The 20,527-nt window shown below is 36.8% G+C and overlaps 2 protein-coding genes across 3 annotated transcripts; one reads left to right on the forward strand and one right to left on the reverse strand.

The window, feature by feature from the left end:
- On the forward strand, positions 1-14,331 carry LOC121858841 (THAP domain-containing protein 5-like). 2 transcript variants are annotated; one of them, XM_042355495.1, is made up of 9 exons: positions 1-236; positions 1,104-1,296; positions 1,982-2,167; positions 3,031-3,282; positions 3,474-3,524; positions 5,361-5,528; positions 7,091-7,144; positions 11,156-11,428; positions 11,848-14,331. In XM_042355495.1, exons 1-9 carry the CDS (start codon positions 169-171, stop codon positions 12,022-12,024), a joined length of 1,422 nt encoding a protein of 473 aa, XP_042211429.1. In that variant the 5' UTR covers positions 1-168; the 3' UTR covers positions 12,025-14,331. The 2 variants fall into 2 exon arrangements, with proteins under 2 accessions (XP_042211429.1, XP_042211430.1); XM_042355496.1 differs by having other exon boundaries at positions 11,159-11,428.
- An 894-nt stretch (positions 14,332-15,225) lies between these two features.
- LOC121858842 (2-(3-amino-3-carboxypropyl)histidine synthase subunit 1) lies at positions 15,226-19,294 on the reverse strand. Its single transcript, XM_042355497.1, has 4 exons — positions 19,183-19,294; positions 16,375-17,155; positions 15,897-16,062; positions 15,226-15,620 (listed from the first exon to the last, which is right to left on the reverse strand). The coding sequence occupies exons 2-4, from the start codon at positions 17,130-17,132 to the stop codon at positions 15,276-15,278; spliced, it is 1,269 nt and encodes a 422-aa protein (XP_042211431.1). The 5' UTR covers positions 17,133-17,155; positions 19,183-19,294; the 3' UTR covers positions 15,226-15,275.
- Positions 19,295-20,527: the final 1,233 nt, after the last annotated feature.

Here is a 20,527-nt window from a genome sequence, read left to right on the forward strand (position 1 = left end):
GGAACCAGTTACTGTTCACATCACCGCCACCTTAGTACTCCTGAGCCTTCCATCTTGGTACTCGTGCCTCGACTCTTTTAAACTTTTGATTTTATTCCTTGTCCTTTTATTATAATTTCATCGGATCTTACAACGTGACGTAAGTAAATTTATAATGCAGAGATAGGTATGCCATCTTGTGCAGCAATATACTGTCGTAAACAAGCATCAAAAGGCAGCGGGAGAACGGTGCACTGGTGAGTGTAGTCTGTAGTATTAGTGTATAAATCATACTTTTCAGCTGTCGCATAACACCTGTAGTATTAGTATATGAATTAAAGCAGTGACGTCTATTTGATGGGAAAATATTGGGGTAATAGTGGAGCAGATGGCTAACACCAGAAGGACCCATTTGATTTCGGTCATTTTTTTCCACAGATGTTCTTTGGTTGATAGTGAGTAATAAAAATAATATGACAACTGTTTTATTTTATATATATTTTGGGGGGTTAACGTTTAGATTAATGCTGCCAACGATTCTCACAAGAGCACACTGCTTTTCCACCAAAATTTTTGTTGTTAATTGCTAGTGACAGTGTTGTCTTTTGGGGAAATGTTTCTTTTTTATAATTTATACTATAAAACCGTCGGTGAGCCCGTCAGAGAGCCATGCCGCTTCAAAAAAATTGCTTACATTTGTACCAGATATCAAATAAGTTCTTTCTACTTAATATGCCAGGGGGGCTGATGGGTAGAGCCCCGTGGATGGGAAGTTAGGTAAGGTTAGGTAGGTTGATTTGGTTAGGTCAGGTTCTAGTAGTTTCTGTGTCTTGTCATATCATTTTTATTACTTACTATCATCCATAAAAATTTGTGGAAAAAAATTCATGAAATTGAACTACTACTATTGGTGTTAGCCATCTGCTCCACCTTTACCGAAAATTCTAATATGCTTTGTTTTATCCTTGGTAAATTTTAAAATATATTTATGTTTCTTTGGTTAATATTTACTAGTCCATGCACGAAACTCTATATTGATTTGACTATAGGGAGATACAGGTTTTGCAAAAAAAAAAATATACAACAGTCAGCACCTGTATAGCGGCTGTGTTTTATCTTTACAGTTTCCCTGTCAACAGTGTTGTCCGTCAAAAATGGATTCTAGTCACAGGCAGGGAAAACTGGGTTCCAGGAAGGAGATCAGTGTTGTGCTCTGATCACTTTGAAGAACAGTTCTTTGACAGAACTGGCCAGACAACAAGATTAAGAGTGGGAGCCATCCCAACAAAGGGCAAATCTACTCCAGATCAAAATGAGGTAATTAATATTTTTTTGACAAAATTTAAATTTTATTTATATTATACCAAGAATTTATTGCGTAGTTGATGTGAAATCAAGTATCTACTCATTAATTACGGTACTTTTAGAAATGAATTAACTTTTTATGTGTCATTAAAGGTATTCTTCTGCTGTTTCATGGTCTTGTATAGGAAAATTTAGATTAATCAACACCTTCAATCTTCTGATTTTTGGTCTTAAATCTTTTTCTTGATTAACCATTATGTTGTTTAGGTGTTTTGATTTTGAGTGTTGCAAACATGGATTAGCCATTATTACCTGATAGCATGGTGTCCCAGTTGCCATCAGGCAAATTTGAAGCAAGTTTTATGGCTAGATGACCTTCCTATCACAAACCCACTTTTATTGAGTGGGAACTGGGCATTGTATGTCGGACTTCCAAATGCCATCTTACAGGGAAGCTAGCAAGACAGGGTCATTACTCCCTGTGGTAGTCAAAGATTACCCTCCTACCTACAAATATCCCACCAGTGTGATTAGCCTGGGACAGCAACAGCAACCTTGACCTGGTCACCACAGAGAACTGTATATAAGACAAGATTATTTCTATTTTACTGCTTAGTACTTTTGTTTAATTTGCTTTAAGTGGTTGCTCCGTATATTTAAATCATATTTCTTACATATCCTTTCTTTATCATTCCAGGAAAAAGAACATAGATCTCGAAGAGGTGTGATCAAAAGATCATCAGAAGCCTGTTATTCAATGTTAGCTAATGTTGCATCAGTGCCTCTAGACCAAGTATCAGTAAAACCTGAACCCTTTGATCACTCAGATGATGAGGAGGAGTCTAAAAGGAAAATCACTACCTTGCAAGGAAGAGGAAAGCAGGTAAGGTACAGTATGTACTGTACTGTAGTGATGCAATGCTAATGAAATATTCCAAATTATTTCTGAGCCAAGCCTCAGACTTCCATCAGCTTTTCTAGCTCTCTCTCTCTCAGATAATTTAAAACCCCTGAGTCCTTAAGACACAGTGACAAAATTTGAAGGAGATAATGAAAATTTTTGTCATATGTTGTAAATTGTGCTGTGTTATCTATTTCCATGCATTTATCTACAATAGGAGTATGTACAGATTGCAGTTACTTGAAGATGAACTGAATGAGGAACTTCATGGAAGCTATAATACTATAAAGAAAAAATTTGGTTGATAAACTTAGTGTAGTTCAGTTAAGCGGAATTAAGGATTGTTAAAAGTGAAGGAATTAATATTAATTTTTACTTATTTATTTATTTTAATTTTTTTTGCGGGAGTCCTTAGTTTATTGTATGCTTGGCATGGTTACGAATCATAAGTGGTAGCTAGTGTAAATGTTCGTAAGTATCATAGTTTCATATGCATTTCCATTGTCTGAAGGAGACTTGTTTGTGTGTGGATGCACTTTGGTAGGGTAGTTTATGCACACTGTATATGGAACACTGAATGAGCCACTCTATTATGTAATTAAGAAAAATATGATTAAAATTGAAAGCTATAGCCAGTTAATTGTAAGTATACAGTGCACCCCATATTTCAGTCCTGGTCACTGGATTGTGAATACTGTATTATGTACTAGCTATGATATAGCATAGTTTCTTATTATATATCTTAACCAGATAAATGTAATGAAAAACAAATTGCACAGCTGAATTTTAAAGTGAACTCTTTGTATGCAGGAGTGGTATGTATATATAGAGTTTTGTTGTTTCAGAAGAAATTAGTAACACCAAAAAGAGAAATTTTTGAGCCTTCATCATCATGTGACAGTGACGACCCATCTCAGTATAAAGAACCTTCAACATTGCATGGTCCTCTACACGTTGATAATCCCTCTGCCTCAGATGACTCCTCCTCGCTACTCCACCATCTCTCAACACATCCAGATGATCCCTTTTACTCAGATCATTATTATTGTAGGAAACCTGGAGAAACAGAAGAAACAATACAGATGAAAAACATACAGGTAACCTTTTGTGGTACAGTACTCTATCTGTTATATAATTTTTATTTATTTACCTGGTATTTAATAATTTTCGTGCTGTATAAAGTTGTAATTTTTTTTGAGGCTATATAGTGGTGCTTTCCATCAGTCTGCTTCCCATTTAAAAAAATGATTGAGTCTTTGTCTGATACCTGTAATCTCTATTGTTTCAGGTTCAGTATCTGAAGATGAAGTTGAAGTACCTGGAGGAGAACAATACAGTAGTGAGTAATTGAGAACACTAACCATGTATGATATTTATTGGCTGGGTAGATCTTGTAGAACAGGTAACAGGACAACATACAACGGAATCATCAAATGTCAAAATAATCCCAGTACTCACGATGGAATTAATCAGCATGTTTGATAAGTCTACCTGTTTTACCACATTCAGGCCAGTGGCCTGATCAAGATCCCTCCATTGTTCTAGATAAATTTGTCAAGGGCTATTTTGAAGCCAAGTACTATTCATGATTCGACAGCATTGTCTGGTAGAAATTCCATAGGTCTTATCACCCCCTGTGTGAAGAAGTATTTCATTATATTCATTCTACATGGTAACTTGGCAATCTTGTAGTTATGTCCCCTGGTGTTGGTGGTGCTTGACATCACAAAGAAATGGCCTGAGTTCACTTTTTCCATCCCCTCAGGATTTTGGATGTTTCATTAAGATCTGCCTTATTGTACTTTGTCTTAAGGGTTGTTAGTCCTAAGGCTCTCAGTCTACTGTACTTGGATAATCAAGATAACATAACTCCAAAATCATCTTGGTCATAATGTGTTGCACCTTTCCTAAGGATGTTAAGTCCTTCTGGAGGTAAGGTTTACATGCCTGTATACAGTACCGTAATCCAGACTAGGACATAAGTGAGATTTGTAAAGTTGAAGGAGCATTTTTCTATCTTTTTATTAATAAGTGCACTTTTTAATTACCAAATATTATTATTATTTTTTAATGCTGCCTCCTCTTGCACTGCCTTCAGTGAATAAAATTTTTACTGTCACAACATCTAGATCTTTCTTGTTAGCCACGGTATCCAGGAAAGTGTTATTAACAGAATAGGTGTGATTAGGGTTATTGTATCCTGCATGTAGGATCTTGCATTTCGTAATGTTGAAGCATTTGCCAGTCTCGAGACCATTTGAACATCATATGTAAGTCTTTCTGCATTGTTGCAATATCGTCTTGACTTGCTACCTTCCCAAATATCTATGTGCCATCTGTGAACTTGACATGTAGCTCAATATGTTTTCATTTACACTATGTTGTTTATATCAGAAACATGGTGAGTCCAAGGACATAGCATTTTGGTTCTCCACTGAGAACCTTTTTCCATTCAGAATGTACTCCATTTATTACCACTTTTTGTTGTCTGTCCTTAATGTTTCAGTACCCCTTTGTTTCGCCCCTCAAGTCATTTGGCCCCCATACACTCACTTAACACGGCAAAGCAAAGGTAGATAAAGGAATGTTTTTTTCATTTTTCATACTTCATGCATATGTAAATGGAGATACTGTTTATCTTTAATTTTGTAAGACTTTTTGTGATAATGCACACAGCAGTAGCCTCATTTTCCCTTAGCTTCAGTTTAAGGGTTAACCGTATACATACCTGTACTGCAGTTGGGAGTAAGGCAGTTGAATGCAGTACCAACTATTCTAATTCCTTGTGTACTGAAGGTTTAGTATACTGTGATATAGCGATTGTGTCCCTAACATGCCATCACACCTTTGGGATTCTCTCTGTAAGCTAAGAGGGGGTATTCTAAAATAGATATCTCCCAGGTCACTCACTGGAAACACACTAACTATGAAAGGTATTTGAAAGAAGGAAGGAGAAATAAACCTCATAGAAAATCTGTTATTTGCATGAAGTATTTATATCTCTCATCCTTAAAGTTTTGTATTCATATCCAAAAAGGTTCAGTTTTGCAAATGATGGGCACAAATTATAATCCTTGTGAATGAGGGGAAGTAAAATAATGCACTCTATGATAATATGGAACCGTTTTGTTCATTTGAAAAAGGCATTAGTACACATGTCTTCTTTTTATTCCAGGAGAAAGAGCCTCCAGATTGGACAAACTTCAAAAAATCCTCAGTTTTGGATGACATGCCAAACATGGAAGAATATGAAATGACTGAAACTGAAAACAATATATCTGATGATGTCTGTCTCAAGAATTCTAAAGCTACTACTCACATCCTCAAAGAAAAGGATCAAGAGGTAATATATCCTTAAGAAAATTTATACATAACTGTAATGTCATACTGTAATACACCTGTACTCTCAGTTATGCTGCATGCCAACCCACAGTAAACACCATAGTAGTATCATAGGCTGAAATATGAGCCTGTCATATACTGTATTTCAAATGAACTTTGACAGTTTTTTATCTGAACAACATTAGCCACAACTTAAAGGAAGCATGGGATCTATGCCAGTGGCCATTGCTTCCTCTCTTAGAAGAGAGGAAGTACACATGGCTTCTACACCAGTATCCTTCCTTCAATGAGGGAACCTATGAAAATTTTTTGGAGTAAAGTAAACATTCTCACAGATGGTTAAATTCATCCTCTGCTATACAGGCATCCTTTGATTTACGATGGGGTTACGTTCCTGAAAACCCCATCGCAAATCAAAATATCGTAAATCGAGTTCATTATAACATAGGGTTCAATAGGATATGTTCTCAGCCAGTCCAACACCCACATGTATCACCGAAAAAAAATCCTAAAAAAAAAAAATTATCTCCACATCATTAAGAAGAAGCTTGGTCATCATCACATGTCTTCTTTGAGGCTAATGGGGGGGACATGTAGGTGGAGTGGAGACATCAATCTGACTCCCACAAAGCCTCTGGGGAGTCCAGAGAGGCTGGAGACAGTGTGGGAGTCAAAGTCCTAGGAGGGTCTTCTACTTTGGGGAAGCTTGCTAGACATTTTCAGAGTTACACTGCTCACTTCAGTCACATAAATAGAGCGAAAGCACTTCACAAAAGCAGCAAAGGTACTTCATAATCACAAAATCCACCACCACTGCCAGAGGAAACCAACTCCAGTATGCTTCCAGAATATTCTCATGATCACAGGTGTGCTTCAAAGATATGGGAGGCATCGGATTTCTTCACTACTTCCACACCCACAATGTTTACATTGGGCATCCCCTTCTTGACAATCCTGACAAATGTCTTTTCCTGCTTCCTTTTGTTGTATGTCAAGGTGTGTCTGCTCCAGCACCACAACCTGCACCAGCTAGTGACTTTATGCAGCGAGATTGCCAGAGTTATGTACCAAATATGTACCCCGGTATATTTTTGATACCTCAAACAAAAGTATTACTGCATAGGCAAATGTGGATGATAGTAGCAATTACTTGAATTATTTTTGTTTGTTTTTTGACGAGGAATTGGTTAGTGATATTGTAAGTGAAATGAATAAGTCTACAGTAATATGTCCGTTAGCCGGAATCCCTCAAACCCGGAACTCTCCGATAGCCGGAATTGAAATTTTCTCGGAAATTTTTTCCCAAAGCCGGAATTTTCCGGAAAATTCCGGCTTTGGGAACGATTTTCATCTAACCCCACTCTTTCTCCCTGCATACCCACATCAACAATACCCTCACACACACCCCAACATACAAACAAAAAATAGTCCTCATCTTACACAACTAATAGTACCTCACATTGGCCTTCATCTGCCCACGTGTGTATGTACTTATGTGTTGCACACATATCACTGTTTGTGTTACTCTCAAGTAATATATGTTCATTCTTGGAATTTCAACAGGTTCAAGATCTTCTGAAGAAGATAAAATCATTACAACAGAAAAAACGGAGGGCTGTAAGTGTTTCAAATTTTTTAATATTTTCGGTCTCGAGAGGTGTGGTGTTTGGCTTTTGTAGTAGTAGTAGTAGTAGTAGTAGTAGTAGTAGTAGTAGTAGTAGTGGTGGTGGTGTTGGTAGTATTAGTGCAGTAAATGTTGGAGGGAAAAGCTATACTGTATTTTATCAAGTCAGTTGAAGAAGTGTACTTTTTATTTTCAGGAATGAAAACTATTATATGTAAAGTATGCATGTGAAGAGGTTTGTGACTTTTTGGGGGGGGGGGGGAATATATAATACAGCATAGTACAAGATTGGAATTTTCTCGGATTTTTTAACAAGTTTGAAGAAACTAGTTTTCAATTAAGTTTTCTCCATTTTGTTCAACAAATTAATGAAAATTGAAATAAGATATATCATCATATATTGTATTCTAAACCCAAATTCATCAACATAATCATCATCGTTTAGTCATTTTCCATGTGTCCTGGTTACCATCAGAAATTTGAAGCAAATTTTATGGGTAAATGGTCTGCTCTGTATGACCTGATCTAATTTTACCGGTGTTGTTAAACTAACGAGTGTAGGGTCAGGAGGGCCTTTACTGACCTAACCTACACAGACCTCTCATACTGCACCCACTTGTCTGACATGAGAAAAATGACCGCGATAATCCCCTGGCCCACCCAAACATTGCTTTCCCTTGACACAAGCTTGATCATGGGGGAAGACTGCCCTCATCCCCCATGATTCGATGCCCATAGCAAGAGTCTCAACTCAGTGAGATAATCAAAGATTACCTGTAAGACAAGAACTGGGTGAATTTGGTACAGTGGTAACACAAGTATTTTAAGGACTGACAACCCTGTTTCTTCTCCCCAGAATTTTATATGGAATTTCCCCAAGTAATATGAGTGGTAGTTTTAAATGCCTTCCTCTTCTGCCTTATAAGTTAATTCATCATCTAGTACTTTGTATAGATAAGAGTACAGTACAGGGACAAGTTGAAAATACAGTGATAATGGGAAAACTGATCTTAGTTATGACAGACAGTCTTTAGAGAATTAAACTGTTGTCTAATATTCTATCTGTCAGTGATATTATAAAGGAAAGTTTAAATATTACTATTATGTAGTATAGTAAGTTGAACTACATATGAGGCGCTCCGCATTAGAAGGGGGTGACGCCAAATTTAAAAAGCGGAACAAACGTGTTTAAAGTTTTACGAGGTTCAAACAACCATAACTTTGTTGTTTTTAAGCTAGAGGTTTTTTTTTTATCGTGCAGCTCAATCCCTCTCCTAGCAAACTGTGAAAACTGGAAGTTAGTACGATGAATAGTTATTATTTTATCGTGAGTTGAATGAGAATAACTACCTGTCATGTACAGTTGTTTGATCTTCAAACCAACAATAATTGTGTCTTTCTGAAAAATGTAATTATTTTGTGGGCTAATACTGTAAAACAAGTTAATGATCAAAAACAACACCTATCTTACACCCACTCCCCCATAAATCTCCCCAAACCCCCCAAAATTATATAATAATAAAAAACTCATTTGCCTATCAGTATTTATCTTTCCGTCCCTATTATTAGCCAAAGATTTATCATATTGTTAATTGTAATAGTGTGTAATAATAAGGAAACACCACTACACTCCCCCCAACGTAATTAACATACGAATACAAAGGTAGAGAAAGTTTGCATAATCTTTGGTAAAAACAATATTATGATAATAGTACGGTATTTCAAGAGTCACCAAATCATCATCTTATGTCACCAAGAACGTATCCTGAGCACTAACCGGGGTATTGCTGTACTGTATACTGTAGTAATAATTATATTACCCTAGTACAGTAATATACATTGACTTGCATTTTATACTGTACTGTACATGTTATTGGAGGTTATGTTTTCTTAGAAAAAAAGATCCTACGTTCAACCCCTAATGAATTGTTGCATCATCCTAAATTCACAGTGTTTTATTTACATATCTCGAGTGATACGGTTACAGATGCTTGAGCTATGATTCTGCTGCTTCAAGAATCAGACTGGGTGTGCTCTGTACTATTTATTTAATATATGTACACTAAAGGGTATTTTGCTTTCACAATGCTCACAAACAAACAAAAAAGTGAAAGAATTGAGTTTAATTGTGGCATAAAGGAAACAGCAAGTTCAAGGTGTATAAAAATTACAGTAGGTGGAAATTATGCAAAACCTGGATTATATGATACGTGTATGAAAAATATTTAGAATTCCTATACTTTATGTAGAGAAACACTTAAAGATCAATTAAAATTACCCAGTAAATGTAATACTGTACAAAGGAAAGGTGAACCGTATGCATAATCTCCATCTCATGGCCCACCTCCACCACCACCACCCTGCATCCACTAGCTGGTATTTCCTTCTACACTCATTATTCCCATTCAATGATATTAAAGCTATAAGCATTGTGGGATATGTCTAAGTGTCCTGGGACCCTCCATCCTGCACCTGTCACTAGATATGTCAGCAAAGAGCTAATTTCTATACTGTATAAGGTGTTGAACTGTACTGTGATGTGAACCATATGAAAATAAAAATTATTACAGTATATTGAATAAGTTTGATAAATTCCTTTGTTGTATAAGGTAAGTTTGTATACAGTACAGTATTGTGAACTGACATGATGATTTATCTTGTTCTTATATTTCTCTGTTCACTGAAATACGATTTATATAGTAGGCTGTGACTATAAGTTTTGTTCTTTATAAATTCCTGTTCAATATAATTAAATTTTTCTCAGATCTCTACCTGCATGATGCATGCTGTCTGAAATGGATGTCTTGCTTTTTTTTTCTTTTTCTTTTTTTAACTTTAAAATTCAATTCATTATTTGAAAAAAAAAATGACTGAGCATAGGAAATATATTACTAAACAAAACAATGAATGCCCCAGCCACAAACTACCACAGGACCAGGACCTCTCCATGATAAGCCCAATGAACAGGTAATCACTGCCTGCTTGAGCCAAGGTTCTTAGATGTGTATACAGTGATTATTTAGTTAGGTTATGCTAAATCACAAAAACTGACCAAGAATATCATTAAAATTAGTGAGACTCAACTTTTAACTGCAGGTAGTTAGGTTCACTTAGTACCAGTTTAGATAATAAAATTAATGGACAGAATCTATTCAGAGAAATAACAACTTTGTGCTACCACTCACATCACAACTTCATACTGCTACCAGTGCTGGGGATGGTGGTGCTAACACTGTTAGTGCCGATTATTTTCAAAATTGTTAGCGAAACAAGTGTGGTCCCAGCACTAATTTTTAAGGAAAATTGCTAATTGCTAATTTTTCAAAACCATTTCCACTTAATTTGGGTCTTAACTGAATTATACATTATAAATGAGTATGACAGCACTGATTGCAAGTTATAACTTTTTGGTGTGTCTTCTGTTTTGTTTTCTGAGGTTTTTCTTAAGTACCAAGAGGTGGTGTTGTCAAGGCATGCTCATTGCTCCCCACTTTACTTCCCCCATGATAGTGGAACTTAAGCCAGAGCAGACAACAGAGCATTAGGTTAACACCCAAAGCTCACTGTGCTCTCCCTCCTCCCAGAAGTAAGTGTACAGTACTGTACTGCTTTGTTCATCAGCTGCTAGACTACAAGGTACCCAGACTACTACAACTCTCTCTACATTTGTCTTGGCAGCCATCTTTCAGGTGATTGTCACTTTCCTGAATTTAATCTATTTGTAGTATATAGGTACAGTAACTTGTCCTTAGGAACAGCTCATGGGCTGATGATTTGTGTGTAGTATTGCATTATGCTCAGACAGTGACTCAAATTACTCTACAACTATAAGTTTAAATGCAATCACTGCATAGATTTCTTGGTCCAGATATTGACATATAACCCATTTTTTTCCATAGAATTAAGCTATATGGGTAATGCACTATATTACAATTACAGCACTAACAGAACACTTAAATTTAATTTTTTTTATAATTTATTTGAAACAACTCTCCTTTTTTCAGAAGCAGAAAGAAAAGGATAAGAAAAAAATCTTCAGATATGTAGTAATGATTGAACCAGCTAAAAAAGATAAAAGGGTATCTTCTAAGACATCACACGATGACTTGTCATCTGATGACAGTACTGTACCTGATGACCATTCTACCTCGGATGAATTGCCAACAGCTCAAGAGTCACTAACATCACATAAAGTTGCTTTATTGGCAGCAGAGAATTTTGGCATAAAAAAGAAATCAAGAAAAATAACTAATATACTACAGGAAAAGAAAAAGCAGGTAAAAGATTGTGCTACTTTACTTTTAATTTAATTGATGTGCCTGTACTGTACTGGATTTAAGAATACCTGAGTACTGTACATATTTGAAATTTGTAAAAAGTTACAATACTTAAAATCCAATGCAATTTTCTGGAATACAAAGTCAAAATTCAAATTTTATTTAGCATAATTTGTAGGCCGCCATGCTCCAGGCAAAAAAGAATATTTTAGCCAAGCACCTTGATATTGGCAGTTGGTTGGGTCAGTGAACACCTGAACAAATAATTCCCACCAACCCTGTTTGGCCATTGGATTGAACCTGTTTCTCCAGTTAGGAATCAGAGTGCTACCAGCTGAGCTATGGCAATGAACATAATTTCATTTTATTAATGAATTTTATCAATGTTTTGGTCACTATAAATTCCTCTGTACCAACAGATTCAGGAGCTGCAAAAGAAGCTAAAGTGTGTACAGCAGAGGGAAAAAAAGAAGACAGCAGAGATAGAACATCTTCAAAATGTTATACAAAATTTCAAAGATAGGCTTGAAGTTCACCCAGACCAGGAGGAAACTATGCTAAGACTTTGTTCATTCTGTAAGTCAAGAATACACTAGCACTGCCTCAGAATTGGATACCCTTTGGTTTCATCAGAGATTACTGATGATTCCTCCACCCTGCTCATGCCATTAATACTGTACATCACAGACATACAAAAAGGTCTCCAAGAGCCTTATTACAAATTACCAACTTTCCATTGTGCTCAAATTGTAAGGTGCAGTTTTCAAGAACTTTACAAAGACAAAGCTCAAGTCCTCATTTATTCAGTCAAATGTGATGTGACATATGAAACGTTTGTTTCATTTCTCAGGAAGCTTCTTTTAAGTTAAATGGAATAGAGGTGGTAAGCACAGCCTCACTTAATATAAAATATCAACTTGAATTGATAGCTGTTGTCTATTTGAAAATAGTTTTTTTTGTCCACTTTTAACTATGATTCAAGGCAAGAAGATCTTGTGCAATATCTCCTTGAAACACCATCATCACTGTGCTGTGGGTGTTAGTTCTGCCCCACTGTCTCACACTTCCATTTGTTATCATCATCCTTTCAGATATTTTTAAGGCATATAACACCCTGCTTATGATAACTACTACATGTTGTACTCATTCATTCATGTTTTACTTTCTGTGTGCCTGATTTTAATTAGACAGCCACCATCTAGATTGTACAGTACAGGTGGTCCCTAATTTATGAAATGGTTCAGTTCCTGAAAACCTTTTGTAACTAATGTTTTTATGAATTGAATTCTCTTTTCCCATAGATCCCCATTATAAAAGCCAATATACATTCCTATGAAAAAAAATCTCAAAAATATGTTTCTAATGACAATCTTTGGTGTACATAATGATTACAGTACTAGTACTGTATAACCCAATAAAAATCATAACAAACGAAATGATTGCAGTACAATGATAATTTTATACGATATATAATTTGTAATTTAACTTCAAAATAATGGAGACTTATGATGGACTATGATGGATGATGTAATACTGCACTATGCGCCCTTCTTCTGCTCTCTTCCCGGGAGGATTACCATCACCATTGTTTAAATTATTTTACCTAAAATCTTGACATTTTTCTGTGGTGAGTGAGCGAACCAATCACAGTGTAGCTTATGGGTGAATCCATTCTCAAGGTGGGGGAATAAACAGCTTACTCACGGGTCTGAGAGAAGGAGAAAGGCCTCAACGGATCGCTTGCTGGTGGAAATTTCAAAGAACCACATGGTGGGAATTTCAAGCTACAAATATTTAGGGGCTCGGATAAATGTTTCTTGCCCGGAAAGGATCCAGACTATCTGAAATCCTCGCCTCCTGTTTCGTGCATCGGTGGTTAGATCCCTAGACACTCCCAGTTCACCAAGCTGTAATTGGGTACCATGCTGCATCCTTGTGTACCAAAACCTTATACAGTGTGCTATATCCACACTATCCCAAATGGGCAGTTATACCTATGGGACCCACTTTTGACCCCTGCTCATATTATAAACCACAGCCCTTCGCACAGTGACTCCAGGCAGAATGTATGAAAAATGGTACAGTACAGGAAAATATGGCATAACTGTCAAACTAGGTTTTTTTTATGATTTTTCTTCTTCACATTTGTCAAAATAGGTAAAAATGACAAACAAATGTTTTTTTTTTATTGTGAGTTAGTATGCTAACACATAATACAGGGAGTATGCCTCCACCTTGGAGGAACTCTTCAACTGACTTGCAGCTGGTTCGATGATCCTGGCAGAGGGCTTTCAGCCTCAACTGAAAGTTCTTGTAAACCTGCCTTTGACTTTTCTTGGGTGGCTCACCATGAGACTCCTTGAGAATTTGAGAGGACATTGGAGTATGATCAGCTTTGATCCTCTGGACAGAGCCCCAGACAGGTGGGTGGCTGTGACCAACCAATCTGTTGTATCAGTTCCATCCCTCACAGAGGTTGTTCATCTGTTATTCATCACTGAGTGTTGGATCATGAACATTCCACATTTCTGGAGGGTAGCATGGAGGGATGCAATGCAGGTTTAACACCTGCAATTGTTGTGCTCGTCGATAGCTGCCTGTCACGTAGGTCTCGTCAAAGTATATTACGTATGTGAGGAAGGGTTCCATGCCATTTGGTGTGTGTTATTTGGGGTGGTTGATGCCAGTGGGTATGTCCTTAAGATGGAGGAGAGCAAGGCTGTCTACCACCTAAATCCCACAGAACAGGTTGTAGTGTTGATAGGCCGAGTTCTTTGATTTTTCTTCAGGTTGCATGTGTCAGATGGTAGGAGCAGCCACGGCAGGTCACTTCATTACTGAGGACAGCTTTGATACCTGTAGCTTGTTCAATTGTTGTTCAAATGATGGGCAACCAGTGAAATGAAATCTTGTGATATTTCTTTTGGCATTGATACTGGGTATATTATACCGTACAGTATTTGAAAATTGTGCAAAAAACAAAATATATTTTTTTACCATTTTCTCAAGTTTGACGGTTTGCCTTCTATTCCTGTACTATTTTTTCCTGGGCCATTTTTTCAGAGTACCCGTACACTCCAGGTCCAGGTGTTGTGTGAAGTGTGGGTTGGAGTACAAATACTTGTTCCCTATTTCTTGGCAGGAGCTGAAGCACAAGTTAAAAGTATACTGAAGCTGTACCTTCAGATAATCTAATAAACGGCATACGAGATGAGCTTTAATTCCACAGTGGATGAGGTGTAAACAGTGTATACTGTACTAAGGCAGTGATTTCCAATGTACAGTACAGTACCTGTATATGTATTAAACAAAATATTAACTTTTATATTTCGTACATTACCATTTTTGCTTTATAGAAATGTGCTGGAAGGGATATTACCGGTACCAGTAGTTGTCAACTCCGGTATTATACTGTTCAGAGCTAAGAGGGTGGCTGGATATTGAGAGTACAAACTGTATAAGCAAAGTCCTACTTAAAGGCAGGCTAAGATGGTGTAGGCATATGGAAAGAATGGACGAGACCAATTGGATCAAGAAATGCATTAGCCTAAATTAGGAGGGGAGGAGAGCCAGGGGTAAGCCAAGAATGACATGGGAGATTGTAAGAAGTTAATTAGATTTAGAAACCTGACGAGATTGTGCAGCATGAAGAGCTGCAATCAGGTAACCGCTGGTAACTCGTGCTAGTGTGGAAAATGGCTATAAAACAATGATGATGACTTATCACAAGGTTTCTAAGGAGAAAAAAAACGTGTAAAGTAATAATTTAAATACCGTAGTGATAATAATACAATACATTGTACATTTCCACATATATTACATTTGAAGCGGTGCTCATTTGAATAATTTATTTATTCGGTGCTGCTGGACACCTTGGTCCTTTGCAACCAGTACTCCTTTTGAATCCACAAGGACAAGGAGGTTTGTGATTAGGGGTCCACTCTCCTAAGCTTTCGTTTGCATAAAAGTCCATTGGGTAATGTTGGACATGCCATTCAGCATGTTTGAGGGCCACAGTTGCCTCATATGGATTTAGAAGTGGATGGGGGAAAGAAGCACCCCAATCAATAGAAAGTCGAGGGCATGCCACCTGTACCCATGCTTCCACATCACTCATGGCAGCTAACTTTGCTGGGAAGATCTCTGACAGTAGCACAATGACAAACTCTTTTCCTGTAGCTGATAACTGTTTCTGAAATTGAAATAATTTGTATATTATTTAAGTTTATAATTTGACTGCTTTCTCGTGAATCATTCTAACAATAATTTATTTAATTAATTTATTCCACCCCAGGGGGAAACAAGCCTTCACAAGACCATTGCTGTCAGGTACTCTTGTCTCACAGGACACGCTATGACTTGTGATATGGAGACATTGATGTGAGTTGAGGACAAAGGGAGTTAGCACCCACCAAATCATTCTAACAAAAATATAACCCATAACTAATGGGAAAAGATTACAAATTACCTGAAGGTTTTCAAGAACTTTGGTGCTGCCTTGTCTACCTAGAGTTCCCAATATTAGTCCCCATTTTTTTGCCTTGCTTGCTTTATCAATGGCTTCTTTGCGAATTTTCTTCATCAATGGTTGGTCGTAGTACTCTCTTGATAGGATCTTTGAGTAAGGATTGTACCTATAATAAAATAAATACAGGTACAGTATAGCAAAGGTAAATACTGTACTTATTTTTTGCAAAATACATGTACTATACTGTTTACCTAGAATTAATTGATAAGAGCCAGAATCTGTAAAATCAGAGCAAGCTCGACTTTTAAAGCAGAATTAAAATATTTTAATATCTCGGGTAGTTTGTGAACTAGTCGAGAAAATTCTATCTAGGTACTGTAGTCAAACTTATAGTACAGTATATAAGATGAAGAAAATATTCAATAAAATAGTGTCATATATTTTGTGATAGGATTTAGTAGTACAGAATATTACTTACAAATAAGTAGGAATTTCTGGATTTGAGATCATTATGGACTCTAAGTGGAATCTTCCATCACCAAGGCATATGATAGTATGGCCCTCTGGAACAGGAGGTGAAGTACAGCCAAGAACCTCTCCAGGAGACAGTGGTCGACACTGTGGGACACACACTGTGTACCCACAACTCTTAAGTTCTTGGGCCATTTTTTGGAGTGAGCTGACGAACTGAATAATTGACACTAAGGCTAATGGCACTGTTGAAGGGAAAACAGATTTGATGTTGTCTATAAGGTGAACTGTATCAAACTGGATATCAACAAATACATAAAGACATGGAATTGAACCTGTCTGATCTATTGGGATAAGACAAGAGTGACCATAATGAACCATAAAATCTGCACCGATGGCTCGGGCTGTAAAGTCATCCACACAACAAGCTCCATATGTTACATCTCCCATTATTGTAGTATCTGCTTCTGTCCATGACTCGATTATATCGGCAATTGTTGTTGCAAATATTAATAATCCCTCAGGAAACTGAAGTGCAACATGTTTTGATTTAGCCTGTTTGATTCTCCAGATTGTTTTAGGGATTTCAAAATTATAATTTTTTGGTAAAACGTCCATAGCTAGTTTAAGTTTGGGGTCATTTTCTATTTCAGTCGGGACCCCCTTGACAACATTACGAGTAGGACGGAATATTTTTCTTTCTCTCTTTGGAGCAGCAACAATTTCCTTATTAGTAGTGCCTGCTTTTGTTGATTCCTCCTCCATTTTGTCTGAAGATATTATGATTCCTGAAAAATAAAAAAATATATATACTGTATGTTACTTTAAAATTTTCTCTTACTGAGACTTCCAAGCTCTGACACCACCACTCATATAGGTGCTCAAACTACAGTAATATAAATTATTGAAAATTAAAAACTTACTCATTCCTATGAGAGAATGCAAAATCAAGCAAAATTGTATCTATGTAGTGGAAAAATAGTGTTATCATCCAGGAACTGCTGAGGCAATCCATTACCCCATGAACTGTGTATGGTATTATAGATCTTATATAACATCAATTGTTCACTAAAAGGCAAAGATAAATAAAAGATTTTACTGTACTAGTGATGGATTAATCACTTTTTAATGTCTATCCATCATGAGAGTTAGTATAATTATAGCACTGTATGAATCTAGAGTACGGCCCCTCACAACCAACATTTCTTGCTCTTCTCTACACTTTCTTCACTTTTTCCTGTTTTGCTTGTCTGTTCCGAATTGTAGTATAATGTATATAATCACTTGTGTAAAAGATTAAGTATAAATATTAATACAGTACATACAAAAAAAATTCTTACCTAGCCTAACCAATAAAAATGTTAAACAATTACACTTATGCAGCAACTCTTAAAAAAAACGTTATTATTTGTTTAATCTCTCATCTAATATGACCTTATTATCCTAACCCTCGTAAAACTCAGCAATAAACTTAAAATAATCGTAGGAGCACAAATGACAACCTACCTCCACCACGGCCATTGTGAAACTGTCAATGAAATTAAAATCATACCCAGGATGCTTCCTTTGAGAAAAATCAAACGTGATTGGTCGAAAAAAATTCACGTGATGATATAAATACCTCATTGGTCACGACTGGATGACGTCAGTCAACAATGCGCAGATTACATCTCACAGACGAAGACTTATAACTACTTAAAATCAATTAAATTCAATTGTGTCGCTATTATCCATTTCCGCCACGTAATGTATATATGGGATTCAAAATGCTCAGAATAGCAAGACCTAAATGTTTCAGTTGTTTATAACTTTCGGGGGCGCTATGTCCAAAAGAAAATAATACCGAAGAGTTTATCAAGTACATACCAAAATGGTGGCCATGCCCATTCAAATAAAAATATAAGGAAACCTATTTTAGTAATAGAATTCCTGGTTGGGCATAAAACGTATATTATACACGGTAACTCTTTCTGCTGCTCTCCTCTCTAAACAAACAATGTGTTAAAATGGATCGCAACAACACTCTTTACAATTAATATCATAAATAATAAAAAAGTTACTATTCCATACTTGCCATGCATGGAACTCAATTCATTCTTATATATATGGAGATAGAGCTAAGAAAGAAAGAGAAAGGTAATCCTGGAGCAGATGACTAATATCAGACCGCATAGTTCGATTTCATTCATTTTTTCCATAGATGTTCTTTGGATGATAGTATGATAGTAAGTAATAAAAGTTATATGACAATGTACAAAACCTAATAGAACGTGACCTGGCCCGACCTAACTAACCAAAGAAACCTACCCAACCTTACCTAACTTCCTGGCCGGGGGGGCGTCATATTAAACAGAGAGTACGTACTTTGATATTTGGTACCAATAAAAGTAACGTCATATAAGAAAAGTGTCAGAGAATTGTCTGAACTATTAATTCCAGGAGCTGCCATGCACAAGCCAACCGGCCTATTGCAAACTCCTTATTTTCTTATTTTCAATGATAAAATTTTCGACATTCAGTGAAAGGCAATTTATGCAATATCCCAGAAAGGGGAGGTCATGTCCTTCAGGGTTCTCTGGTTAGGTTAAGTTAGAAAGGTATACTGATATTTGCGAGTCGTTTTTCGTGTTTTTATTCTACAATTTTGGTAATTGAGGGGAGGATCATATCTCCATAGCTTCTCATTTCCGATGGATATGAAGGTTAAATTCGTATGAAACAATGAAAAACACCAAAAAAAAACTATTTTCTATATTAATTTGCGTGCATGCCAATATTTTAATATGTACGAAGCAAATAATAACACTTTACTTACTAAAGCTTTATTATCTAGTGTCCATGCCACCTTGTTGTCACTGCTGAGGTGTAAACAAAGCCAAGGCAGCAAACACCCCCAGCGAATGTCTCGTTGGTGAACAAATCCAGCGATCTTTTTCACAGCAAACGACCTGGAAAAAAATATTGGATCACCTGAAGAATCTCCACCCCAGCTTATTTCAACTAAAGATTAATCACCCTAATGTTAATAGAATAATAATTAACCCCTTGAGGACGATAACTTGGCCTCCTGAGTGCAACGCTATCTATAGGCCATATTTAAGGGATTAGGTCACCGGTGCATGCCCAGTACCTGCCAACAGTGCTTAACAGAGAGCCAGTACATGCCCAGTACTTGCCAACAGTGCGTGACAGAGAGCCAGTACATGCCTAGTACTTGCCAACAGTGCGTGACAGAGACGTGACCGATCGCCCAAGCGGCTAACGAGCCGATCAGAGGCGAAGAGGATAAAAGAAGGGGGTAAGGCAAAGTGAGGAATGGGATGAGAAAGAACGAAAATAAAAATTTAAGATGTATAGCAGAGAGAGTTTCAATTTGTTGCCACTAGTTAACAGTTTTAAGTCTGAATTGTTATCTATTATTCACTCCAGTATTTCTTCCACATCTGGTATTTTCTCTTGCAGGTTTTCCAAGAGGTGATATTCATCCACCTGGACTTGATTCCTCTTCTCTTTGTTTTCCTGGGTATACACGTCTCTACTGTTAACTCTAGGATTTTCATGAAGTTTTGCGTTGATTAGTTTATGTCTGACTCCTCTTTAACGATTTCCTCCTAGCTATTTATTTGTAGTTTGTCTCTCATGAGCTGGTAATCTCCATGGTTGAAGTCATAATATTGCTCCTCAATTACTTTCTCTCATTAATCAAAGATTGTATTCCATCTTTGTATGTAGTGGTCGATGGTGGAGTTAGTTTCTCCTCGACGTGGACTTCGTCCACCAGAGACTCCTCATGTGCCCATGTCTCTTCTAAATAGTGTGTAACCCCGGTGAAAATAATCATCCTGCAACACATTTTGATTCCAGTACTCGCTAGTTCCAATGATGTCTGGTTGTTCTGTGTCCGCACCTGCACTCAATACAGTACATCATTCTTATTAAATAGACTTCTAGCATTTGTGTACCAACACTTGATTGGCCCGGTTTCTTGGACTGTCCTTTTTGAAGACTGATTCTAGATCATTTGTTCTCACTGGGTTAGTAGTAGCATGCACTATGTTAACATTAATCACAGTTGATTCGCCTCTTGCTCCCATTTAGTGGTAGGGCTGATACATTACTTCGACTTTCCTATCTTCCTGTACTCTGACTACATAGCTTCT

Source organism: Homarus americanus, unplaced genomic scaffold (assembly GCF_018991925.1).
Source record: "Homarus americanus isolate GMGI-L3 unplaced genomic scaffold, GMGI_Hamer_2.0 scaffold59232, whole genome shotgun sequence".
Classification (NCBI taxonomy): Eukaryota; Metazoa; Arthropoda; class Malacostraca; order Decapoda; family Nephropidae; genus Homarus; species Homarus americanus.